At 51.9% G+C, this 26,953-nt stretch overlaps 1 protein-coding gene across 3 annotated transcripts in view; it reads left to right on the top strand.

Annotated features, from left to right (window-relative positions):
- Sorcs2 (sortilin related VPS10 domain containing receptor 2) overlaps positions 1–26,953 on the top strand; it is a 366,206-nt gene that overhangs the window by 330,314 nt on the left and 8,939 nt on the right. For all 3 annotated transcript variants that reach the window (XM_040746982.1, XM_040746983.1, XM_040746984.1), the window contains exons 10-22: positions 2,913–3,059; positions 5,579–5,681; positions 6,916–6,992; positions 10,003–10,094; positions 10,431–10,538; positions 13,363–13,483; positions 14,447–14,580; positions 15,108–15,236; positions 16,971–17,142; positions 20,893–21,079; positions 24,488–24,621; positions 25,649–25,772; positions 26,752–26,864. In XM_040746982.1, coding sequence (XP_040602916.1) covers positions 2,913–3,059; positions 5,579–5,681; positions 6,916–6,992; positions 10,003–10,094; positions 10,431–10,538; positions 13,363–13,483; positions 14,447–14,580; positions 15,108–15,236; positions 16,971–17,142; positions 20,893–21,079; positions 24,488–24,621; positions 25,649–25,772; positions 26,752–26,864 — 1,641 coding nt within the window. The remainder of the gene's footprint in view (positions 1–2,912; positions 3,060–5,578; positions 5,682–6,915; positions 6,993–10,002; positions 10,095–10,430; positions 10,539–13,362; positions 13,484–14,446; positions 14,581–15,107; positions 15,237–16,970; positions 17,143–20,892; positions 21,080–24,487; positions 24,622–25,648; positions 25,773–26,751; positions 26,865–26,953) is intronic.

Genomic DNA, 26,953 nt, shown 5'->3' with positions numbered 1-26,953 from the left:
GTGCATCCCCAGGTTGTGTGTCCTCCTCCGGTCCTATTGGGTTTTGACAGAACTTTTCTGAATTACTATCTATGTTAGAGTTAGGAAGAGTATTCAGGGTGTCACAGGCCAAATCACCTCACTTCGTGGATCATGTGGTCACATGGCATGTCACGGGAGGTCCTCTAAAGTGCTTCCAGATATGTGTTTGCCTCGGTGGAGGAATGGAGAGTCCAGTGCCGCAAATCCAGACACCGAGGTTCTGAGAATGTGCTAAGCAGAAAGACAGCAGTGTGGACTGCAGGGACAGAGGGGTGCATGGCAGAAGGGCGTGGACTCTGCAGACTCAGAAAATTGCTGGGCTGCCATCCTGAGCGGGGAATGCAGTCAGAGAGCAGAGCCCTGGCCACAAGCAGCTGTTCCCACCTGTGCCACCAGAGGGTGCTCTCTGCTGCATGGCAAGGTCACTTGGCAATGGGCTTTCTGTTTTTCCTTCTCATTCTCCATTTTTTTCTCTTCCTTTTTTTTAAAATTTAAGTTAGAAACAAGCTTGTTTCACATGTCAATTCCAGTGCCCTCTCCCTCCCTTCCTCCCCACCCTCCTCACCAGGCCCCCCATCCCCCACCCAACCTCTGGGGTGTCCTTCATAATCACCTTACAGTTGGGCTCACATTGTGGTTCAGAAGCAAGTAGCTCACTCTCTGGTTTCATAGGCCCATTTGTATTACTATACCTATTCAATAAGGTTTGCAGTCTTTGACCTGACAAAATTTAGACAGGAATTTTTATTACTTTTTTAACTTATACTGATGCTATAATAAGAGGAAAACTTTAGACTTTCAAATGGGTGAATGTGTTTCTCATGACAGAATCATGTGTGTCCATGGAGATCAAATGAGACACTTACTAAACAGAATGAGGCTCACCCAGCCATCTAGCTCTTCCCTGATCCCCCAAGCCCATGCTGGTGTGTGTCACACCACCTGACATAGGGGAGCCAAGGCTGCAGGTGGGCTTGAGACTGACACTCCAGAGACTGCTGTTATGCACTGTCTAAAGAACCTTGCTATAGAGTTCTTGAAAGTGGAACAGGGAGGCAGTTAGGGATGACAAAGGAAAGTTATGGTGGTAGCCAGAAACTCTGCATTGCTGACTCCAAAGATGAAGGAGAAAATCCAGGAACCAAAGGCTCAGTGAGAAACGGATTTCTCCCTACAGCCTCCAGAGAGGAGCACAAAATGAATTAGAGACTCAGGTCAGAGCTCTGACCACCACAGCTGTACATGATAAGTGCGTTGTTTGAAGCAATAAGTTTGTGATGTTGCAGCACCTATAGGAAGTAGAGATACCATCTCTCTGTCTACTAATCCACCCATCCATTCATCTGTCCATCAATCCACTCATTCAACTATTCATCTACCCAACTAGCCATCTTCCCATATCCTCATCCATTCATCCACATAGCCACCCATCCACCCATGCATCCACTCATCCATCTGCCCATCTACTCATCTCCTTACCCATCCATCATTCATCCATTATCTTCCCATTAATCCACCCACTCATTCATCTACCCATGCTCCCAACCAACCCTCCATCCATCCACTCATCCCCTAATACATCCTCTCATTCATAATCCAACCCATTCATGTTCTCATCCCCATGCATCCATCTACCCATCTACTCATCCACTCATCTACACATCAGTCCATCTACACGTCATCTACATGTCCACCCATCCATCTATCCATCCACTTGTCCACCAGTCCATACACTTATCCAACCTTCATCCATTCCTCTACCCAACCAGCCATCCATTAATCAATCCACCTATCCATTCATTCATCCACTGATCCACTCAGTCATCTGCCTATCCATTTACCCACACCTTTCCATCTGTGTTTCATCCAACCTACCGGTCCACTTGCCTACCCATTCCCCTCTCTGTTCCTACATCTGTAGCAGCACATCACTGGTGAACTATCCACCTGCAAACAAACACATGAAGAATAACTGCACTGACTTTTCAGATTCTAATGAGATGATGTATGATCAGTGCCTGTATGTAGAGTGCACCGCTGACCTTGGTAGCTGTGTCAGCCTAATTATAATCCTTGGCTCTAAAGTTCTGAGTAAAATGCACAGTTGTCTGAGCCCCAGTCCCCAGAGGAACTTTGTGAGCAGCAACACCATGCTATATCATGAGGAGTGGAGAAACCTCTGCTGTGAGCCTTGGATGAAGGAACATTCTTGTACCTGTCACATCACCCTAGAAGTGCTCAGTGAGTGTGACTTTAAGTCTTTGTCAATAAGGGGCTTGAAGAATAGGTTTTCCTTCAAGGGCACCACTGAGTCTAATGTGATGAAATGGCTGACTCTTGGGCTTTCTTATGAATCAGCTCAGTGGCCACTCTTTGATGTTGCAACCTGAACTGGGACCTTGTAAGAGCCCTTGAGAAAGGGAAATGAAAAACCAGTGTAGTCCTGCCAGTGCATACCAGTATAAACAGAGATCTTTCCATTGTTGTCAGGTGGGCTGTTGGGGACCCAGGGAAAGCCAAGGAGTGTTTGCTGTGGCACAGGACCTGCCAGCAGGTCTAACAGACACAGCAAGTGAGGGGATCCTGGGATCCATGGTAGGGATGGTGAAGGGGGGAATCTTTTCATCAGATACACTAGTTGGTGAAGGTACCAGGGTCCTTCCTGCTATCTGATGGTCAGAGGTCCTGGGTAAACAGTTCAGTGTCCTACAGATCCCCTGACCCTGGAGTAGACAGAACTCTTCCATCCAAGCCTGCCACCAGTCTCCATGTGTCAGGCTGCATCCAGGATGAGGCAAAGCCATATGCAGCATGCTCAGTAGGGGCAATGCCTGGCTATTGCTGCTCTAGGTGATCTGTGCGGAACGTTATGGGTTCTTATGTCTCCTCAGGTCAGAGGGGTGAAGGGAGTCTTCTTGGCAAACCAGAAAGTGGACGGCAAGGTGGCAACACTCATAACCTACAACAAGGGCCGTGACTGGGATTACCTGCGGCCACCGAGCACCGACATGAATGGGAAGCCCACCAACTGTCAGCCGGTAGGTACTCTACCCTGTCCAAGAGAGTGGCACAGATGCCACTGCCAGGGTACACATGAGAGACACAAGCCACCAGTTTCTGCTAGGCATAGGAATGCACACAGTGGGAATCATGGACATCATTCATCTCCAAGAAATTACAGTGTGAGAAACTGCCCCCCAAACCCCAGCCCCTCCCTCACTCTCAGCTCCACAGGACTTCTCCAGGTGGTTCCAAGCCAGGGAGCCACTGACATAGGTTGATGTCTGCTGTCCATACCTGTGTGCCCTGCCAGGATAGTGCTGGTGTGACCCCATGGTGCTAGCAGAGGTCCAAGGGACAGTAGGAGCAGAGTCTTCCAAGCCTGCTTCTGAACATTGCTGACATTGCTGAATGTCACTAAGGGCTGGGGGGTGATAGAGGAAGTGTGTATAGTGGCAGGTGCCACTAAAGGCGGCCACTGAGTATGAGCTGCCTAAGACTTTGCCTGGGCAGGGATGGCCACTGTCCTGCCTGCTCTATTCCACTCCTCTCTCAGGCCTCCTCTTCAGGCCTCACTGTAGATGCGGAAGGCTCCCAAGCCCTGTCCACCTGCGTAAGGAATGAATTACCTGCCACTTGTAAAAGCCCTTTCGGGTTCAAAGCCGCTATGAAAGGCTAATTTTCGTATCATCTTTGGGGAAGTTAAGCCACATTAATCTGACAAAGCAACTTTAAGCTAAGAGAAGGTTCTTGTCTGCAATTACTCAGCTCAGTGAGGAGGCAGCCTCTGTGATATTTGTGTCCAGGCATGGTGTGTTTGTGTGTGTGTGTGTGTGTGTGTGTGTGTGTGTGTGTGTGCAAGGATGCTGGCAGGAGGAGAAAGGGCCAAGTGGCCCAGGCAGACAGAGATTGCACTGGAGACCAAAGCAAAGTGCCTGGAAGCCAGGGGACCACAGACATATCAATGACAGTCCGAAGCCCTGGTTCCCACCTGAATGACTGAGGTCTCCATCCAGAGTGGGACAACATAGACTGACAGGTGACCAAACCCACGCCTTTAAGCCTGACAATGTCATTGTCTCAGACACTCGTGGACCACAGTTCAGACAGCAGTGACAGGGTTCCTGGGAGTTTGGGGTTGTAACGTCTGCCAGGAGCCATGTCACCCAGGAACAGCTGAGGTCTTTGTCATTGTCTTAGTGCATTTGTTGGTGCTGTCCTTGAGCCAGGGACAGGCTGATGGTAATTCTCTGCTGCCTGTCTTCTATTTCTTCTATTTGGTTATGCGTTGGCTCTAAGTTCTCTGACTAGCTTGGTGTGGTGTGTCTCCTTTACACACACACACATACACACACACACACACACACATACACACAATGGAGAGAGAGAGAGAGTACATATTTATGCGAGCACATGTCAAATCCAGAAGCTAATGGGATGTCTTCCTCTGTTGTTCTCGGCCTTATGTTTTGAGACAGTGTGGGGCAGGTGTCACTCCACTAAACACAGAGGTCAAGAAACCCTAGGATCCACCTGTTTCTACCCCCACCTCCTTGTACTAGGGCTTCAGGTACATGCAACTGTGACTAGCTTTCAGGATCATGTCGGGGATCAAACTCAGGTCCTCAAGCTTACACAGCAAGCACTTTTACCCACTGAGCTATCTCCCCATCCCGGATAACATCTCTTCTAACAAGATGAATTTCATTTAGGAAATGGGTTTGAATCTGTTGGTGTCTGGGATTCTGAAGGGAAGCCCATAGAAACCTATGTATTCAGAAGTACCAGTATATCAGAAATACTTCTAGACAGAGCTGGGTTTGAGTCAGCCACTTCCCTCTTGCCTACCCATTGATCCACAATTTGAGCTGCTGGGCAGTTCTGTAGAGGATCTGCCAGCTCCCACATATGAGAGGGCCAGCAATGGATAGCTCACCTGCCAGCCACCTTATCTGGGCTTGCTGCACAAGCTCTTTGGAGGTTCTGCTTGCCTCTATCACCTGACCCCACTCTGGGCAGCTTCGGAGGACCTTCCACCTTAGGCTCATGCAGGACCTAGGCAGGCATGACAGGCAGCAGAGGAATTGGACCTCAAGCCAAAGTGCCAAGTAAAGGTTCTGGATGGAGGAATGGATGGATGGATGGATGGATGGGTGAGAGATGGGGCTTCACAAGCCCTAGGAATCATATGCATTCTTTGACCCAGTGAGCCATGTATGGAAACCCATCCTGAGGGAATCCAGGCCACAAGGCCCCTCCCTTGAAGAAGCTGCAGCCACCTGAAGTCCTCTCTCTCACCTCGAGTCTCTGTTCTCCAACAGTGTCTGGTTGGCCCTTTCTCCACTCCTCGGTTCCCTAGGCCCCAGGTAGCTCCTGCTGAAGCCATCCTCATCCTTCGCTCCCAACACCCAGCAGTCAGTTGAGCACAGCTTCCCACCCTCCAAAGGCACCCCTACCCAGCTTTCACTGATGAAGACCATGGGGCAGATCTGGCCACAGGACTCATTTTCCTAGGATACTACCACGTGCTTACTGTTCTTCCTTCTTTTCTACCCAGCCGGACTGCCACCTGCACCTACACCTGCGCTGGGCAGACAACCCCTATGTGTCGGGCACAGTACACACCAAGGACACTGCCCCTGGCCTCATCATGGGTGCAGGTGGGTAGCTACAGCAGCCTTTACAGCCTGAGGGAAGCTCATATCCCGTGCATGGGAACTGAAGGCCATGAGCCTGGGGCCATGTTGTGTCCATTAGAGGTAGGGTATCTCCTCTCAGGGGGCAGGGGTTCCCTGGAAATCCTTGTGGTGAATGTGGGATGGAGGGAGGGAGGGAGGGCCTGACAGGTGGGTGGATGAGTGCATGGATGGATGGGTGGATGTATAGGTGGGTAAATAGATGAGTGGATGGATGGATGGATGGATGGATGGATGGATGGATGGATGGGTGAGTGGATGGATGGATGGATGGATGAGTGGATGGATGGATGAGTGGATGGATGGATGAGTGGATGGATGGATGGATGGATGAGTGGATGGATGGATGAGTGGATGGATGGATGGATGGATTTGTAGGTAGATGGGTAGTTGAATAGATGGGTGGATGGAGAGGTGGGCAGACAGGTAGATGATGGTCTATCCTGATGCAGCCAGCTGTCTCATCAGAAAGCCCCTATGCTCCAGGCCATGGTAGGATTCTGGGGAAACCAGGCCCCATTTGTGAAGCCATTGTGTGTCCCATGCTGTGAACCTACAGGCTATGCTCCTCACTTGAAACCTCCATCCCGTCCATAGCAGCCCGCATGAGGTAGCTGCTCTGGTCTGGTCTGGTCTGCATCTTGGATGAGATGCCATCTACCTGGAGCTGACCCAGGCTAGGGCTCAGCTCTTGCTGCCCATTCCATCTCCCTCACGTCGCACGGTCCCCTCCACAGGAACTGGATGTGAATCTGCTGTGTGCTTGCCCTTTACCCAGACTCACTATGGCCTCCCGTGCACATGGCCTCCAGGACACTGCCCCCAGATAATCATGAAGTCCTCTCCTCTCTCAGGATCCACAAGCCCATGCCGCCCCAGCCGGCTCAGGTCCTTCGGCCTGACCCTGACCATCATCACGCATTTTACCCTCAAGTAACACCCGAGGGCATTCTTAAGCACTTGAGTCTGTTCACCTTGGCACTAAGGCTGGAGCCCTTGCACTGGGCTCAGCTGGGTTGAGCTCTTTCTGCCCAGAGGGGACCAGCTGGAGCCCAACAGCCACACCAGGGCCACTGTTTGAAAAGGAAGGCAGCCAGGGCCTGCTGTGGGTGACCATGGCAGAAACACAGGCCTTCCTTTTCTTGATCACCTGGATCTGCCTGGTCTTAGAGCAACACAACCTTTTCTGTTGGGTCAGGTAACCTGGGCTCGCAGCTGGTGGAGTATAAAGAGGAAATGTACATCACGTCCGACTGTGGGCACACCTGGCGACAGGTAAGGTGACAGCGGTACCTGCTGTTCTTCAGGCCTCCAGGACTCTATCCCTTCTGCGCCCCTCCTGTCACAGGGGCTCTCTAGAGTCCTGAACCAGGTGTCTGCACATGACTACCAGCCTCAGGGTTCCAGAAGCAGCTGAGGCCTCTGCTGAGGGCTAGGATCTGTTGGGGTGGGGCCAGTTGGGGGGGCAGTCAGGGGGGGTCCAGTTGGGGTGGGACCATCTGCCCAGTGCCTTGTGGATTCTGCTGGGTATTATACACCCTAGAAGCACTTCCCACTCAGATGTGTCCCTGGGGACATCTGGGAAAGGGGACTGAAGACCACATGAGCACCTCCTACTTGGCTTTGACCTCCTTCAGGCCAAAAGGTAGAGACAGCGGGCACATAAACGGAAGAGGATGTGGGAAGGGCAGATTTAGGGTCCTGGGAGACGTCCCCTGTGTTGCTGTAATGGGGGCGTGTGTGACCCAAGATGGCAAAGGAAGGAAGGAAAATGAGGAAAGCCTGCCTGTGGGAGCCATCCCCTCAACAACAATACCCTGTGCATCCCCAACGCACAGCTCCACATGGATGTCATATCCACTGGTTACAGGAATACTGGCCACCGTCAGCCCTTAGCACAGGAACAGTGAGGACACTGACAGGAGGGTTGGCAGCCCCCACAGAGCCCATGGCACATAGAAGCTGCAGGTATCCACCCCCACACACTCCCAGAAGGGCCCTGCCCTGTGAGACAGACACTGGCTGCCTTCTGGGGTGGTGGGTTCCTGGCTGAGTTCGTCTACCGACTTCCCAGAGAGGTGATTCAGCTGTAAGATGACCTGAGCATCCAAGCCCAACTGTCTGCAGACAGTCCTGTTCCAGGGTCATCCTCTGTGCCTGGCCATACAGTCAAATCCCCAGCAGGCATCAAACACTCATCCCTGCATACAGAGCTCACCTGCGTCGAGGACTAAGACCACTGCAGTTTTAATGAGATGCACCGAGCAAGGCATCTTCAAAAGGGCAGGAGAGATTTATTGCATTAAATATGTCTATTTTGCCAAAACCAGTGAAGCCTCTCTAAGGTTCATAAAGGTCGCCATCTGTCCACCTTCACCCACGGCAGCACTGAAGAACCACCTCACTCAATAGACGTTTGCGGGGTCACTTTTGTGAAGCAGTGTGCTTAGGTTTCCCTGGGAGGCCTCGAGACCAGTGTTACAGGGTAGGGTTACCCTGCCAAGGGACAGCAGGCTTCACAGGTGAGATGCCTGACGGGGCAGCACCTGTGTGCATACGTGTGCACATGCATGTGTGTGTCAAGGAGGAACGGATGCAGACAGTGGTTGTCAGCAGTTATAGTTGGGGGCGGTAGTCGGGGAGAGGATTGGGCTGTCAACGGCTCCAGACCAGTGGGGCACTCGGGGCTGCTGTGGTGTTTCCTCCTTGGCCAGAGAGGCCCTGACACATGGAGACAGGCTAGAGGGCAGAGCATTCCTGGAGTGACATAAGCTTTAAGCCAGGAGCCACCAGCCAGGCCTGGTGGTGCTCACCCTAACCCCAGCATCTGAGAGGCAGAGGAAGGAGATTCCTGTGCAAGTTCAAGGTCCTCCTGGTTTGCAGAGCAAGATCTTGTCTCAAAACCTGGATAACAAGGCCATGAGCTCCTTGGAATGACCAAGGACCTCACCAACAGCATTCTAAGACCTGCTAGGACTCTGAGCAGAACAGAGAAAGGCTGAGCCAGGGATGGGTGTGTGTCCCCTCCCAGCTCTGCACCCCAGGAGCTGCTTAAGGTACCAGAGAGCCAGTGTGTCACTGTCTGAGGGTTCCTTAGCAATTTTCTTGATGCTGTCTCCAACCAGGTTACTGTCGGGCCTAGTTTCCTGCAGTCAAGACCTTTCCCACTCCAGCCAGGGCTGGTGTAGGCCACACCCATCTGGAAACAGTAGTTTGGCCCTTTCTCTGGCCTTACCTTCCTTGGAATATGCCCATCCCTCTAGCATGTTCCACCATGTTACTCATTTCTCTCTTGGCCCATGTCACCTTGCTGCAGATGGGAGCATTTACAGGGACCAGCCCATTGAGGTCTTGAGTGACTGCTGACAATTATTAGGTATTTTGCTAATCTCCTGAGCCCAGGCACTTCCAGTACCCACACCAGGAGGGGTGAAACCACTGCCCAGAGGAGAGGGAAGGAGCAGGGCCCCTACTCACAGCATCTGAGGACTGCTCTGTAGCCCATGTGTGCCAATCCACAGAAGGGCTCACAAGGCCTAGTGTCCTGGAGTGACTGAGAGCCACACCTGACTCTGCACTTCTGGCTGTGAGGCCTTGGCATAGCCTTACTGCTTTGAGCCCAGCTTCCTGTATGTGAGACAGTGCTTGCCCTAGGATATCAGCAGATGGCTGTGGCTGACAGAGTTGTCCCTCCTAGGTAGCCCCTGTCAAGATACCTTTGCCACCACCCCCCAAAAACCCTCAGTGGTCATTTATCCATTCATGAATTCATCCATATGGTGGCCATTCATTCATGTATTCTTCAACTTGCCAGAGTCCCAGGTACCCAGCTCAGATCTCCACAGAGATGGCCCCACAGGGCTCAAAGTCATCTATCTGCCTCCTACTAGCTCCCTGGCTGTAAGGGAAGATGACACATGTTCACTAAGTCTGGGACTTCAGGGAGCCAGAGGTGACCACGTCCACCTGCTTGCAGAGGTGTCAGGGAGCCAGGCTCTGTCACTGCACCCCCCACTGGCCTGGGGTCCATCCTGAACTTGGCTCTGAGTACTCTGTGCTTCCCTCATTGCTGGGCCATTTGCTGACCTGGGTTACCAGGGGCAGGATTCTGAGTGTGCACACCACAGTTGTGTTCATCCTGCCGCTGTCCCCCAAGCCCCACTCATTCCTCATGTGCTAAGTCGTGAGTGGGTATGGGGGGGCTAAATAGACAGCTGGCATCCCTTCCTGACCAGGCTCTGCTGGCCTTGTCGGGGCCTCACCTGAGTGTGTATCACCCCCACAGGTCTTCGAGGAAGAACACCATGTCCTCTACCTGGACCACGGCGGTGTCATTGCTGCCATCAAGGACACCTCCATCCCCCTGAAGATCCTCAAGTGAGAGCATGGGAGGAGGGCACTGGGCATTCCAGAACAATTCCCTGGGAACCTAACACAGGGATGCCCCACAGGGAACAGTGCCTGTGTGGTATCCCAACAATACATCCAGGGCAGCAGGCCGTCACCTTGCTAGTTAGTCAGGCATGCCCCTGGTGCTGGAGGTACTGCTGTGGTCTCTCCTGAGAGAGAGGCTGGGGTGCAGCTGAGGCCTGGGTGTGGCAATGGATGGTCCCAGAGCTGGCCTCTGTTGGATACGGATCAGGCCTGGGGGTGGAGAGCCACAGAAAAGGAGTAGGATCACACTGCTCTGTGAACACTGGCGGCCTTTCACAGGTTCAGCGTGGATGAGGGCCACACTTGGAGCACACACAACTTCACCAGCACCTCAGTGTTCGTGGACGGACTGCTGAGCGAGCCAGGGGACGAGACACTGGTCATGACGTGAGTGTGTGAAAGCGTGGGCAAAACAGGAAGGTGGGAGGAAGACACGTGTCAGAGCCACCCCAGGCAAGCCGGGTCTGGTCTCTGAGCCCTGAGGCGGCCTCGGACTGGGAATGAACGGAAGATGGAGCAGGGCAGGAGCTCATGACTCGAGCCTTGCGTCCTTTCAGGCATGTGAGATGAGAGGCTGTAAAACTATGCATTCCTCCTGCCTGACACAATAGCAGACATATGGGGGACGAGGATACAGCGACAACCTCCCCCATGCCAGGAGCTAAGGCAGGTGTCAGAGACAGCCAGACCAAGTGACCCCTACCAGGGACCAAGGACTGTTGGCCCAGGTGCATCTGCTATCTGCACTGGCCAGTGACTGCCAGGAAGAAGGCTGGGGGAGGGGACTTGGCCTGCATGCTTCTCTGGTCTCAAGGTCCCGGGGAGCACCCACAGAGTCCCGTGGAGTGTCCATGGAGCCTCCGTGGAGCACCTATGACCTTTATGGAACCCCACTGGGCATCCCAGTGCTCTATGGAGTGTCCACAGCTCCGTGGAATCCCAGCAGAATGTGCATGCCCCCCCTCCAAGAACAGATGGAGCCCCTCCCCCATAGTCAGGCTGCAGTGAAGAAGCCTGACGTGGTGCTGGCCTCATAGCCTCCTTCCTGGGTGGCCAGGGGAAAACCCCAGAAGACTCTGTTTGCAGGACAGAGTTGGTGTGTGCATCCTAGAGCAGCTGAGTGCCAGGCATGGAAGACTGAGCTGGTCCAGATCTTCCTCTACCTGACTGCCTGGAGGGTAGGCAGGTTGTTCCTGGTCAGGTCCCGCATGATGCTGTGACCTGCCAAGGTCCTGGGAAGGCTCATGCCTCGGTCTGTGGGCAGTCCCCTTGAGGCAGGAGGGGAGGTCAGAGACATGGCGCTTGGTGTTTGTCAAGAGAAGCAGGTAAGGAGGTCTGGCTCCCTGGGCTGTGGAGGACTCAGCCTCGTCCTCGGTCTCTTTGCAAGGAGGCTGACCAGTTTGCAGGGCTGAGCCCTCAAGCAAAAAGAGGGGCTGGCCACAAAGGTGACAGCTGTGACAGGGATCTCAGAGCCCCAGCAAGCGGGCCTGCTTCCTGGGCCTCGGCTTCCGTAGCCAAGCCCCACTGTGGGGCGCTTTCCACCCTGAGCCCCACCCCTCCCTCCTCTCCCCTCACTTCATCTTGTCGCCTGCATTTGGAAGCTGCTTTGGGCCATTAGTGCTTTGTGCAGCCAAGGTCCTCAGATCCAGGTCTGTCCCAGATGCAGCTTTCATCCCTGCAGATGGCATTTCATCCGGGGAAAGCAGCAAAGTTCACAGGCAGGCGCATTCATGTTTTAAGTTTTAAAAAGCTCCATGAGGCTCCTACGGAGCCTTTCACAAAGCTGCATCTTCAAACAGCTTTCAATTTCAGTGGACACGGAGATCATTCCCGCGCCTTGGAGGAGACACAGGCTGGCAGAATGAAAAGCTTTTCTGTCCCAGAGTAGACCGGGGCCCTGCCCATATGGCACCTTTATCCCCATCCACCCAGAGATCACGTCTAAGCTGACGACAGTCACCTTGTCCAGACATTGCTCACCGCACTGGCCACAGTTGCCTCCCACAGCACAGTACATGGCAGAGGGTCCCCAGCCCTGGGCAGGACTGTGAGGGCTCTCAGCCCGGCAGGGCTGTAGGCCATACCTGGGGAGGAACCAGGAGTGCACTCCACAGTATGGCCCACATTTCCGGCTCTCTGTCAAGCAGCCAATGACTCTCTGAGCTCTCCTGCTAGGACCATTCAACTAGATGAGAGATGCTCACAGTGGGAGCTGAGGTCTGGGCTTTCCTCACTGAAACGCACAGAGTGGATTAGATAGACCAGCCTGCTTCTCTGTTTGAGCTCAGGGTGCAGTGTATGGGATGTTCCTATATAGGGGGTTGCATGGCGGTCACACTCTGGCTAATTGGTTATGTGTCCCAGGCCAAGCCTCACAAATGTAAGCTAGGTACCACTGCTGGATTCATCCTGGATGGATCCCTTCCTTAATCTGTTTTCCTCTCAGAAGTCTGGGGTGATCAGCATGCATCCCTCACAGGATGTGGTAAGCCCTAAAGGGGAGGACAGAAATGGAACCCTCCCCCTCTCCAGCTGCTTGTCAAGCCGATGCTGGGGCCATGACAAGAGGGATGCCCATCTGAATGGCAGGTCCCTGAGACAAGGCCACCACGGTCTGCAGAGAAGTCGGATGGGAGGAGTAGAAGCCAGTGTGGGATGCTGGTCTCGGCATACCAAACTGAGCATGCTTAGCCTCTATGCATCACTGTTCTTCCTGTATGTCTGGCCTCCCTCTGTCCCGCTGTCTGCTCAGTGGGATGCACTGCACTGTCACTCTGACCCATTCATCCTACTGTCCAATCCACACAAAGACTTGTGATCTCTCTAGAGTACCAGCCTGAGGTAAACATCTTGGGGCCCAGTCCCATGAGGTCAGCAGAAAGGCAGGGAGACACCAGATAACACTACACACAGCTCCAGCCCACACAGAGCAAGTGTGTGGTGTGTGAGGCTATGGAAGGGCCTGTGGCAGCCAAGAAGGCAGGGAGCCTACCCTCCTGAGAGCCAGCTCCTGTCAGGAAGGGGATTGCATGGATTGGGTGGATGACCTGTGCTGGTGCAGTCAGCAAGTCACAGCAGCGATCACTCTGAAGATGAAGAACATCACTAGATACTCAGGGGCAGGGGAGGTGTCACAGGGAACCTGAGGGGGACATGTCTGCACACCCGGGACAGATCAGTCTAAAGCGGTCTTCTTGCTTTCTCCCCTCAGGGTCTTTGGCCACATCAGCTTCCGCTCTGACTGGGAGCTGGTCAAGGTGGACTTCCGGCCCTCCTTCCCCCGGCAGTGTGGCGAGGATGACTATAGCTCCTGGGACCTCACTGACCTCCAGGTGGGCCAGGCAGCCTGCAGCCCCTTTGCTCCTCCGGGGAATCTCACAGATGTTAACCTCTGGGCATCTTCCCTCCCAGTCATTTTCTGGGCCATTTTTTGTGCCTGTAGCTGGTTGATCTATGGTTCCTCATGACCCTAGGGCCTTTAGGACTTGATCCCCACCCTCATCCAGGAGTTCTCCATTGGATCTTTTCTGCTTGTGGGCAGAGACCACCTGACATCAGGGTCTGGGACATCCTATGTTACAGTCCATCATCAGTGTCTAACCTTCACATTTGGGTTGAACATGAGACCCCCACAGACGCTAACACTCCTAAATCAAGTTGGGGTTTGTAGGCAAGGAAGATCAGAAGCTACAAGGTTCCTAAGGAGAGACCCCTGAGGTTGGGAACTCTGAGCCTCTAGCTGGGAGAGTAGCTGAAGTCATCAAGGGGCCAGAAATCTCTGTAAGTGGAGATCCAACATCAGGAGTCCACGCATAGAGAATGGTCTGACCAGTGGCTCAATGGCCCTCAGCAGAAACTGGTTTATAAGAGAGTGTTAAGGTGGGCCTAGGGAAGGTTCCAGAACCTGATTCACTATAGCACATAGAGTTCCTGCCAATCCTGCCCCATCACTACAAAAGGGCCCTGTTATTGGGATCAGGGCAGTACTGCTCCGAGCACAACCTGAGAATCCACTGTGTGTCCACATGAGCCCTCTAGGCATGGCTCATCCCCAGATGGTCACACACCTGGCCCCTGTAGTTTCTGTGACCCCCAAGAGGCAGTCATATGGCTTAAGATGAGGGAAGCTAGGCCAGTTGACTGACATGTCAAGTTCTTTTGGACCTCAGTTTCCCTGTTCATCAAAGGGAACAAATGCCCCACCCCAGCTGCCACCAGGGCAGGAACAACAGGACAAGCCAGTGGTAGCTGTCACCATCTTCTGCTGGTTCCTCATCCTAGTGTTCTTGCTACAGGGCGATCACTGCATCATGGGCCAGCAGAGAAGTTACCGGAAGAGAAAGTCTACGTCCTGGTGTGTCAAGGGGAGGAGCTTCACATCCGCACTCACATCACGTGTGTGCAAGTGCCGGGACTCTGACTTCCTCTGGTGGGTACCGCCCCTTCCTCCTGGCTGCTCCGGCATCTTTACATCATGCTGACCTTGTCCCTAGAACCAGGGTGGAAGCCACAGTATCCTTCAAAGCCTAGTCTCACACACACACTGCCACCTCGACCTTAGAGCATCGTGGGAGCAAGTCACACTCACCTCGCCCCTCCCCTCCCTCTAGGAATATAGTCCGCTTAGAGGCCTACTGCCCTTTGACAATGTAGTTTGCGAAGTCTCCACCCCAAGCTGCCTCATCCTCTCTACTCAGCACCCCATATTGGGGTCTCCATGCCCTTTCCAAGGCACTGACCCTGTCACTCACTTCCCCCAGGAAACCCTCCAGGCTCCCCTTCATTTCCACCCTCCTTGTTCTGGAATGGAGCTACTATGTTCCATCTGTCCTCTGGGACAAACCTGTGGATTCACCCATCTCCCCACAGACGGACACATCTAGACCTGTGGTATAAATTTCTCCTCCCTAGCTGTCACCTCTAATCTCACCTTTTAACCTAGCTTTCCCTTCCCAGTGACTACGGGTTTGAGCGCTCATCTTCCTCTGAGTCCACTGCTAACAAGTGCTCCGCCAACTTCTGGTTCAACCCCTTGTCCCCTCCTGAAGACTGTGTCCTGGGCCAGACCTACACCAGTAGCCTTGGGTGAGTACGCCAACCCAGCCAACCTCTGGTCACCCAGTCATCCAGTCAGACAGCCATCTTCCTATCTACCCACCCATACATCCATCCAGCCCCCCAAGCCCTTCTGCCAACCAGCTCCAGAAGTGGGGCCCAGGTAAGCCCTACACTGTGCTTCCTGGCAGCCCACAGCTTAAAAGGAGAGACCATGGTCCTGGTGCTGGGCTCGAGTATGCAGAGCTCAACAAGTCGTCAGACTCACCAGACTGGCGCAATGGTCCGCAGATCCCATTGAGCTCTTGGGGCCAGTGTCAAGAGAGAACTACTGTGTGTTGACACATCATAGAGAACAGAGGGGCAGAAGTGTCTCAACTCTTCCCACTACTGTGGGACTGAGACCCCAGAGCAGCCTCATCCTTCTCTGGTCTTCCTGAGCCTTCCACACTCATACTGTGATGGTGCCAGGGACTCCTGAAGCCCGGGGGATTCTGCTTACCCCGGACTTCCTGGTGGGAGACTTGGTAGATCACTCTCCCAGCCCACACTTCCAGGGTTTCCTCTGCTGTAGTTGAAATCTCAGCCACTGCCATACTCATCTGCTAGTCCTAAGCCCACGGCGCACAATGTTCCTCCAGTTTGCTTCGGTGCCCACAAACTCTGTGGGATGGAGGAGTGGCAGGCAGGCCCTTCTCCCCACCCGGGGCAGGCTGAACAAGCTACTGGTAAAGTATCAACTTTGTGTAGAAATACCAAGCACATAACATCTGTGAACCTTCAGCTTCCACATGCTCCGTTGATGGGCCCATTTCCCCATCCTTTGTGAGGGATTCCTTATTACCTACTCTGGAGTACTGGATGAAACAGGCAGGACCAAGAACTGAATTCTTTAGCCTTGGCTGTATGTAGCTTGACATCTATCACCCATCCACTCACCTATCCAACCCCACCCATCCATTCAGCCAGCCATCCTCCCTTCCACCCATCTACCCATCCACCCATTCGATTACAACATCTCCTATCCATATATTCCTTCCACATATCCACCCTTTCATCCACTCATCTACCCAATCATAAATCATGTATCCAGCCACTCATCCTTATACCCATCTACTTCATCTATGCCCTGTTCATCTATCCACCTATCTATTCCATCAGTCTATTCATTTGCCCACCCACCCACATATCCATCCACCCATCCCCCCACCAACCCATCTACCCATTCTCTGCCCCCACAAATACCCATCTTTCCAAACTCATGTACTCTCGATTCAGGTCCCGAATGATGCTTCAGAAAGAGTTGCCAAGCCCTGGTGGGGCTGCAAAGAGGCCCTTGTGCCACTGATGGTTGGATACATGAGTAGTGGATGGGTGGAGACATCCCAAGAAGAGCAACATGCTTGCTTACCCCAGGAAGCCAAGGCCGAGCTCACCTCGGTCCTCTATAGTTCTCAGCAAGACCTTGGATTTTAGACTGTCTCCTTCTATCGTCCCTTAGCAAAACAGTTGTTATTACTGTGGGTAATATGGCCAGGCCATGGATGCTTCAGCTCTCCAAGGCAGATGGGCATGGCCAGCCCCTCCACCCTGGTCCTCTGTGCTCTCAGATCTACGGTAGACAGAAGCAGCCATGAGGTAGCACGGGAAGCAGGCAGTACGTGGAGGCTGTAGAGGCTGAGGCTGTGAGTTCCCTCAGGAGAGACCGTCCCTACCCGTCACACCACTGTGCACCTTGACCCTGACGCTCTCTCATCCACTCAGGTATCGGAAGGTGGTGTCCAATGTGTGCGAAGGTGGTGTGGACCTGCAGCAGAGCCCGGTGCAGCTGCAGTGCCCCCTCACAGCACCCCGGGGCCTGCAGGTGAGCATCCGCGGAGAGGCAGTGGCCGTGCAGCCTAGAGAAGATGTGCTGTTTGTGGTGCGGCAGGAACAGGTGAGCATCTGCCCTGGACTGTCACTGGAAGGACAGTCCAGGCATACAGGTTGAGGTTCTGGACAGTTTGGAGCATAGCCACACAGGCCAGCCTGCCCCTGAGGGTGGGAGCCAAGGACCAAAGTTGGCTTCTTGGTTCAGACCAGCATTTGAGATGAGACAGATACAAGAGCAAGTGTGTATCACATGTTCAGCAGGAAATGGACTCCATATCACATATGTATGTACTTGCAAGTACATGGATGAGTGTGTGTGTGCATGTGTGTGTGATCTTGTGGTTATCAAACATTGGTACAAAATCGATTCCTCCCCATAGGTGGCACTAAACTTCTTTTGTTGATTTGTTTCTTCTAATGCTGAGATTGGAACCCAGGGCCTTGCACAGATTAGAGAAGCATTCTTCTACTGAGCCGCACCCCCAGCCCAGTGCTAAAGCTATTTTAAGTCTCTAATTATATTGATTTAGCTGATCTGGAATCCCAACAAAAGCATACAGTTTTTTAATGACTTATAATCACACATCCAGAGATAACGCCTTCTGTGTGTATATGGAGATAGATATAAATACAAGTTTATATATATGCACACACAAATATATACATTTTTTCTCCGCCCAGTCTCCCACTCATTCTATTTTTACTTCAGAACAAGTGTTACATTTTCTTCTAATTTTAAAAATAATATATGCTCATTGTAGTATATATTTAGGAAATACATTTATAATTTTAAAAAAACACAGACATAAATATCACTCAAAATTCTGTTCCTCAAGGGAACTGTTAACTTTTCTGTTTCCATCTGGTTCACAAGACACATCCCCGTGTCTCTGCTTATAGAAGCAGCTAATGATCCCTGCAAGGAATTTTAAAATGACTATTAGAAAAACATGAACATTCACAAAACTTAGAGGCAGGGGAGGGCCCCATTTCTCCCTGGGGTTCTGAGCAGTCTTCACTCACAGAGGTAGGGGAGGGCCCCCTTTCTCCCTAGGGTTCTGGGCAGGCTTCACCCACAGAGGCAGAGGGAGTACCCTGTTTCTCCCCCAGGATTGTGGGCAGGTTTTACTCACAGATCAGCAGGAATCCAGATCTTCAGCTAACATGTGAAGGCTGCTATGGATGAATCCATGATCAGGCATGCTATGCTCAAACATCCTTTAAATGGTGTCTGTCTTTAGAAGCAGAGACCTAGTCTCCCAAAAACAGAGAAACTGAGGCAATGGAAGACTCAGACTGGCCACACTGAGCACCTGTGCATTAGGCACTGATGGCAGTCGCTTCCTGTTGGAAATGAGATCTTTCTTACCCTGTGCACTCTGTCAACTTAGAGTATTGTGGACGAGGAAGCTGAGGCATGAACAGTGACGCCATTCTCTCAGAGCTGCATGGTAAAGAGGCAGAGATGACTCTGTGTCCTCTAGGGGCCTCTGGACTCTAAGCAGACAGTGGCCAAGTCTGTGGTCCCCAGGCCCAAGCTATATAACCCTGGCATGCACACACACACACACACACACACACACACACACACACACACACACACACACATCACCTCCTGCTTAGGTCTTCTCGCTGACTATGACAGCCCTAAGGTTCACTTGAGCCATCAGGCAGCCCTGAGACAGGCTGGGTATCTCTGTTGGTAGCTGTGTATTGGGGTGACAGGAAGACAGAGACCCTGGTCAGCCTGGGGCTTCCTGGACCCTCAGACAGAACCAGGGGAGGCTCTCAAATTCCTGGCCAGACATCCCAGAAACTTGGCTATCTGCTGCCCCCTAGAGCTTAAAACTGGAAACTACAGCACATCTGCAGGTAGGTGCCCCTGATGGGCGAGAAGGACTAGAGGACAGAGCTTCTTTGGAACACTTGCTGGACTACAAAGATGCCTTGAAATAGGGGATCTTGGAGCAACCCAGGCCTGGGAGGGAAAAGGGTAGGAGCATGGGACTGAGGGTGAGCATATGCTCATTTACACTGCGACATAAACTCTCTAACACACTCATAAACACTTACAGGCACACTGTGCTCTCCTCTACCACATACACACCCACACTTACACATCACCAGGCTAGAAAGCAGGGCTGAGTATGGGGAGCCTGAGTTTTCTAAGAATTCACAGCATTGGGGGATGGAGGCCAGGAACAGACCCATAGACACCTGCCTGCTTTTGACAGGTGCAGAACAGACCTCAGACATGAACCCAAAATAGAGCACACACCTGCAGAAGACGAGGGAAAGTGTAAGCTTTTAGGACCCAGCCCAGACACAGGCTGAGAGTCTGCAGCACGGATGGGGCTCCAGGCCACACAACAAAACCTTGATGTGTCAGTGCCATCTATATTTGGAACCGGCAAAACTGTCAAGAAGATAAAGGTAGCTACGGACAGGAGGGTGTTGGTTGGCGCAGCCCAGGGGCAGCAGAGCAGGACTGTACGAAGAACTCCCGGCAACAGGTGAACCAGCCAGTTCGAGAATGGGCAAAAACCATGAGGAGACAGTGGGCACAGCAGGCTGCACGGATGGCAAGCACAGGGGATGACATACATGAAGACACGCACCGTGAAGGGTGGGAGCCTCAAAACCGTGGGCAGACACCCGCTTCCTGAATGCTACCCAGAGCCAGCCCCCTTATAGGAATGAATTTGGTGTGGACATTTCCCTCAACCCTCACCCAGCCCTGCCAGGAGAACAATGGGTGGAGAACCCACCTCAAGAGCCTGGATCCCCGAAAGCCTCAGTCTTGTGACCTGTAAAACGGGCACATGGAGCACCGTATGTGCTGGGTTCTGGGAATGCCCCCAACAAAAACGTGACCATCTTCTGGGAGCATTCTGGGAGCCCCTTAACTCATGACTGCACTTTCCAGGAACTGCCTCTGTCCAAACAGCCCTCTCTTGGAGCCTGAGTCACCACTGTTTTCTCTTCAAGGATCCTGCCCACGGGTTTCTTGCACTCCGTACCCCATTGTGACCTCTTAATGCCTTGCCTCTGCAGACTTATTTCAAGTGTCCACTTCAGAGGCTCCCAATAGACGGGGGTTTGGGGCGACTCTATCCAATCCAGTGTAATGTATTCACAGAGAAAGTTAAATGAACATCATTTACATACCAAATGCCCTTGGCTTTTGAGATCTGGGGGGTACGAGACAGGAAGACTGCTAGTGTAGGGTGACCAGGGGAAGGGGAGAGGACAGGGAAGGAGGGAAGGAGGCAGCAGACTGGGGAGGGAAACTTTAATGTGAACACAGGAACTCCACCTTGTCATGAACTTGAGAGTCAGGGTCAGCCAGCAGCTTTTATAGGGAGTTCAACGCCACTTGGGGACAAAGTCCCAGGAACCCCTCCCTGCCTGCTCCACAAGGCTGAGCCCCTTTCCTGGCACAGTGTAGGAAGAGATGAGGAACAGGGAGCAACCTTGTCATAGAAAGACAGTAGTGTGCTGTTTGCTGCAGTTCCCTGAAAAGACCTCATGGTAGTTACCAAAGCCTTCTCCATTTTCATGAGAGACTCGCAGTTTCCCTCCCAGCCCCATGGCCTGGCTCAGGCTCAGGCTTACTCCTGAACTCCACACAGCCTTTAACCCGTTTTCCTAAAATCAGGAAGCCTAAATCCTAAAAGCCCTGAAATCAGAGCCAAGCTACTGTCTGTGGCCCCATAGAGCCTTCATCCGAAGAGAGAAGGAGAGAAGTGAGCACTTAGTGTTGGACCCCGCCTTGAGAGTCACTCCTAAGTCACCCTGTGGTATTTCCCTACAGGGTGATGTCCTGACCACTAAGTACCAGGTGGACCTTGGGGATGGCTTCAAGGCCATGTACGTGAACCTCACTCTGACGGGCGAGCCCATCCGGCACCACTACGAGAGTCCTGGCATCTACCGCGTGTCTGTCAGGGCTGAGAACATGGCAGGCCATGACGAGGCTGTGCTCTTTGTCCAGGTCAACTGTAAGTCCACAGCTCCTTTGAGGCTGTGTCTCTCACACGGAATGGAGAGCCGGGGCTGTGGGGAAGCACAGGGAGTTCTGTGGGGTCGCTACAGTGAGGCCGTGGACAGAAAGGCAGGTTGGCTGGGCTCAGACCTGGTACTAATATTATTCACAAAAGTAATGGTGAGGGATGGTAATGGTGGTGGCCATGGTGATAGGAGTGATGCTAGTAATGGTTGTGAAGCTGGTGGTGATGGCAATACTCGTGATGATTGTGATGATGGATGTGATGCTGCAGGTAGTGACGGTGATGGCAGTGATGGTGATAATGATAGTGGTGATGACAATGATGGTGATATCAGCAATAATGGTGATGGCGATGATGGTGATGGCAATGACTGATGGTGATAGTTTTAGTAGTAATGATAGCGATAGGGATGGTAATATTGGTGATAATAGTGATGTTATCAGTGGTGGTGGTATAGCTGTGTTGATGGTGATTACAGCAATGTGGCAATGATGGTGATGTTGGCAATAATTGTGGTGTTAATAATGGTGGTGGTGATGATGATGATGGTGGTTATAGTGGTCAATGAGTGTGGTGGTGACAATGGTGGTGATTGCATTGATTATTTTTGCATGGCTGTGGCTGTAATACCTGCCAGAAACACCTTAGAAAGATTTAATTTGGCTCTTGGTTTCATGGGATTTCTGCCTATGACCTCAAGGAAGGCATGCTGTCATTCGTAGCAAGAACAGAATGTAGGACCCAGGGGCTCCTCACATCACGGTGGTTCAGGAATCAGAGAATAAGGCTGGAGTGAGCTGCTGGGCTGTCACCTCCAGGTCTGCCAATGGTGGTCTCTTCCACCAAGTAGACCCACCCCTAATGGTTCCCCAGCCTCCTCATAAAGTGTCTCTAGATGGGAAATGCAAACTAAGACATGAACCTAGGGGACATTTCAGATTTAAACCTTAATTGTCTGCCTCTGGCCCCCAGCAGCTCACAGCATACATTTCTAATACAAAATGCATTCAGTTCAACTTCATGAGTCACCATGATCTCAACGGTCCCAATGTTCAAAAGTCTAATCCCGGAGACTCCACTCGTGCCAAAAGAAGTCTCTTAGCAATCCTTGTAAAAGGCAATTCTGCACTTCCTGTCTATAATAAGCTTTCCCCCTGAAAAACAGAACAAAAGACAACAGCAAGAAAAGATTTGATTGGAACCAGACTGAAGTACATACAGCAAGGAAGCACGGAGTCCCATAGCTCTGTGCAGCACCTGGACCATGTGGTGGCATCGTGGGCTTGGGCAGCCGGGTCTGTGTTCTCTCCATTTCAGCATTCTGTCTCTCACACACAGGCTCCATTCATTGCCAGCAGGCTTTCTCTACAGACACCCCATTTTCCTGCATCCCATGCTGGGTCTCCAGTGAATCTCAGGCCTCACACTCAGAATGTCATGAATTGCCCTGTCAAAGTCTCTCTGCAGGGGTGTGGTGTTATATTATTTATGATTTATTGAAGCTTGCCTGAGGATTCAGAAAACAAAGTCAGCCACAAGCCATAGAAGCCAGACACACGTCTTTAATCCCAGCAGCCAGAAGCTAGGAGGTGGTTGTACACACCTTTAGTCCTAAGACTCAGGATTAAGAGGTAGATAGATCTCTCTGAGTTCAAGACCACCCAGGGATACACATGATTGAATCAGTCTAAAAGAGTAACATATCATATCATGTGCCTTTAACCCCAGCACTAGAGGGGCATAAAAGATAGAAGCAAGGTCTTCAGTATTAAGTATGAGACATTCATTCTCCTGCTATGTTAAGGAGAGGCAGCAGTCTAAGGTGGCTTGGTGAAGAGCTCATGCATGGATCAGCCCTTTCAGCCTGAAGTAGTGGTAAGAGCCAGTGGCCAGCTGCTTTGCGTCTCTGATCTTCAGGCTGAACCTTAATAACAGTCTCTGGATCTTTTATTAATTTGTATTACACAGGGTATTCAACCCTGCCATGCACACATTGCCTGGCTTAACAAACTTCCCTTTAAAATCTGCATACAAGCATCTATGACCCTGTAACACTTGCCTCAGTGTGCCTGAAAATCCAGTACCACTTTTCCAAATTCTTTTCCCAAAACAATAGTAACTCACCCCCACACACGCTAAATAGCTTAAACCTGCATGGTCAGATTTAGTGACAGCAACAACCCCATGTACCTGCAACCCGTTCTTTTGCTTCTCTGCCATCACAATACCTGACAGGAAGTACTTGAGGGAGGAAGGGTTTACTTTATCTCAGAGTTTCAGAGGATTCAATCCATCGTGGTTTAGAAGCACAGTGGAGTGATGCAGGAGTATGTGGCAGCCAGAGGCTGCTCATACCATGGTGGAACAGGGAGCAGAGAACAAGCAAACAGCACCACCAGCTGGGGAACAAACACTGGTGATGTGAACCAGTGGACAGCTTAGATTCAAACCTTAACATTAGTGGTGATGATGGGGATGGTAGTGATGATGAGGATGGTGAGTAGTGATGATTGTGATAGGTTGTAGTGAATGATGATAGTGATTGGTGATGATAATGATGGATGTGGGATGTTGATGGTGATGATGGTGATGGGTTGTACTGAGTGGTGTTGATAATGATGGTGGTGGTGATGACTCTGGAAGTGGTGGTGGTAGATGGTGACAGTTGTGGTGGTGATGATGATCATGGTGCTGATGGTAGTAATGATGATGCTGGTGGTGGTGATGATCATAGTGTTGATGGAAGTGATGATGATGATGATGGGGGTGGTCATGGTGCTGATGTAGTGATGATGATGATGATGATGATGATGATGATAGGGGTGGTCATGGTGCTGATGTAGTGATGATGATGATGATGATGATGATGATGGGGGTGGTCATGGGGCTGATGTAGTGGTGATGATGATGATGATGATGATGGGAGTGGTCATGGTGCTGATGTAGTGATGATGATGATGATGATGGGGGTGGTCATGATGCTGATGTAGTGATGATGATGATGATGATGGGGTGGTCATGGTGCTGATGTAGTGGTGATGATGATGATGATGATGATGGGGGTGGTCATGGTGCTGATGTAGTGATGATGATGATGATGATGATGATGGGGGTGGTCATGGTGTTGATGTAGTGATGATGATGATGATGATGGGGATGGTCATTGTGTTGATGTAGTGATGATGATGATTATGATGATGATGATGATGATGGGGGTGGTCATGTGGTGCTGATGATGAGTGATGATGATGATGATGATGATGGGGGTGGTCATGGTGCTGATGGTAGTGATGGTGGTGATGGTACCAATGAAACTGGTGGGAACAATGACTAGTAAGTAGCCACTTAAAGGTTCTGTGCCTCACTGTCCCTAACCCTGAACTTTTGGGTTCTCTTCAGCCCCTCTGCAGGCCCTCTATCTCGAGGTAGTCCCTGTCATTGGCATCAACCAGGAGGTGAACCTCACAGCTGTGCTGCTGCCCCTGAACCCCAACCTCACTGTCTTCTACTGGTGGATAGGCCACAGCCTGCAGGTGCGCCCCATTACCCTTCTCAGTTCCCCCTCTCATAGATTGCCATCTGGTGTATCAAGTGGAGCAAGGTGCTGCTCTTGGTACCTGACATCAGGGCACAATGTGAGACCATTGGAATGGACTTGTCCTGACCTTTCCCTCACTCAGTACCCACCCTGAGCATCTGCTAGGGGTCCCTCTGAAAAGCCCCTGGATGGTCCTGTGAAAGACATGGAGCAGAGTAGTTGACTATGTGTCACAGAGTAGGTCTGATATGTGTCACAGGTGAGCTCAGGGGAGGCTTTCTTTAGTGGAGTGGTCAGGAAGGGCTTCATTGGGAGGGATAGAACATGGCCTCACTCAGAGTGCTGTGATCCATGGGGAGCCATGGGCAGTTCTTGAGCAGAAGACACAACGAGGCAGCAGAGCATATGATGAGGGAGCAAGAATGTCCATCTTTAAGACCCATGGATGGGCACCCTTTCCTCACTCTGGATGCAGTAGCCCTGCACCTCCACAGAAGCCCTGATGCTAAGAGAAAGGAGGAGCTCCAAGTACAAGGTCATGTCTCTTGGGGTGGGAGCCTTGCCACCTGAATTCCCCCAAGCTCCATACTCAACTCCCAGAGCCTTTGCTTATATAAGGCATAGCCTGTCCTGTAACTCGGTGATGCCACCATTCACCCATGATGGGAGTATCTGCCTTCTATAAGGCTGAGGCATGGCTGTGGGTGGGACAGTGAATTGAACTGGAATGGGACACAGAGCCTGACCTGTGCTTCCTAGAGACCAACCAAAATGTTCTATAGGAGGCCACAGGCAGCCTCTAGAAGGATGTACCATGCTATGGAGGCAGGACATGTTCCCAGTTCAGCTTAGAGCTAGGGTGTGCTGGTGTTCCCCACCCCTCCCAGACGCAGCCAGTGCAGGAAACTCCAGCAGCCCACTTGTTGATGAAAGCCAGTACCAGCACAGTCCCAGTGTGGCCCTGACTATAGATCATGGCTCCCCATCCTGCCAGACAGACCTGACCCAGCTTGTGCCCACAGCCTCTGCTTTCCCTGGACAACTCAGTGACAACGCGGTTTACAGATGCTGGGGATGTGCGTGTGACAGTACAGGCTGCCTGTGGGAACTCAGTGCTGCAGGACTCCAGGGTCATCCGTGTACTGGGTGAGTTATCTGCCCATTCCCTACACAGACAAGCATGGGGGCACAGCTGCAGAGTCCAAGGGAATTTGGGTTCTATGTGGCCTTATTGAAGTGCCCCAGACTCTCTGACCTCAGTTTCTCCCCTATGTAAAATGAACTGTGTGTCTTGTGAGACCACTGCGTCTGTTGCTCAGCGATTTAACAAGAACAGATGAGCTCCATATTGCCATCTCCAAGGGCCTCTCCACTTGCCACTCTGAGGATGGTCCTTAAGAGGACTTGTCTATGCTTCCTGGGACTGTCAACCCCTCAGTAACATGCTGTGTCTGGAGCAGGACATTACCCCTTCAGCACACCTGAATGAAGCTCATCCAGCTTAGGAACATCCTCTGCTATGGACCACAGCCATCAGTCACATTAGGGGCCTGCAGGCTGAGGGATGAGGCTGCCCTGGTCTGGTCCCCCCTTCACTGTAGATCTGGGTCTGCCCACACCATAGGATGTTGGGTCACAGTTCACAAAACACTGTCCCCTGAGCCCTCTGCCCAGCATAGGAGGAAGTCAGTGGAGACGACAGTATGGTCCTAGGGCTCCTGTGACTCTAGAACAGAGATGTGGGCCCTGAGAAATGAAATGTGGGTAAAAGATGGGTCCTCTCATCGCATGGAACTGTTGATCTGGTGGGGTGGCTAGTGAGTTGAAGTCCATGGGTCCTTGAGGAAGTAGATGACATCATAGGTGTGTATTCTTGTGACTTGAGGAGTAGATCTCACGAAGCAGGTACATGCAGTGCCATGCCCCCGTCCCCAGATGACAACACTGCCATCATCAGTACATGCCAGGCACTGAAGGTTGAGGAAAAGTAGGGCTCTGATCTTCCAAACACGGAGCCAGGGCCGTAGGGATGGAGGTGAGGCTATCTGGACCATCTGGCATTGCTACCTTGTACAGGGTCCCAGCCACACCACAGACCTCACAGGCTTCACTCTGTCTCTTCCAGCTCAGTTCCAGGTGGTGCCTCTGCAGTTCTCCAGGGACCTGGACACCTTTAACCCCAACACTCCCGAGTGGAGGGAGGATGTGGGGCTGGTAGTCACCCGGCTTCTCTCCAAGGTAGCCTGTGACTTGGGCTTCAGTTCTGTCGTGAGCCGTGGCGTGGTTGTGAGCTGAGAAATGAGGATGGGACAAGGCTGGGGCTTCTT

Source organism: Mesocricetus auratus, unplaced genomic scaffold (assembly GCF_017639785.1).
Source record: "Mesocricetus auratus isolate SY011 unplaced genomic scaffold, BCM_Maur_2.0 Super-Scaffold_100006, whole genome shotgun sequence".
NCBI classification, from domain to species: domain Eukaryota; kingdom Metazoa; phylum Chordata; class Mammalia; order Rodentia; family Cricetidae; genus Mesocricetus; species Mesocricetus auratus.
This window is presented reverse-complemented; position numbering and strand designations above follow the sequence as displayed.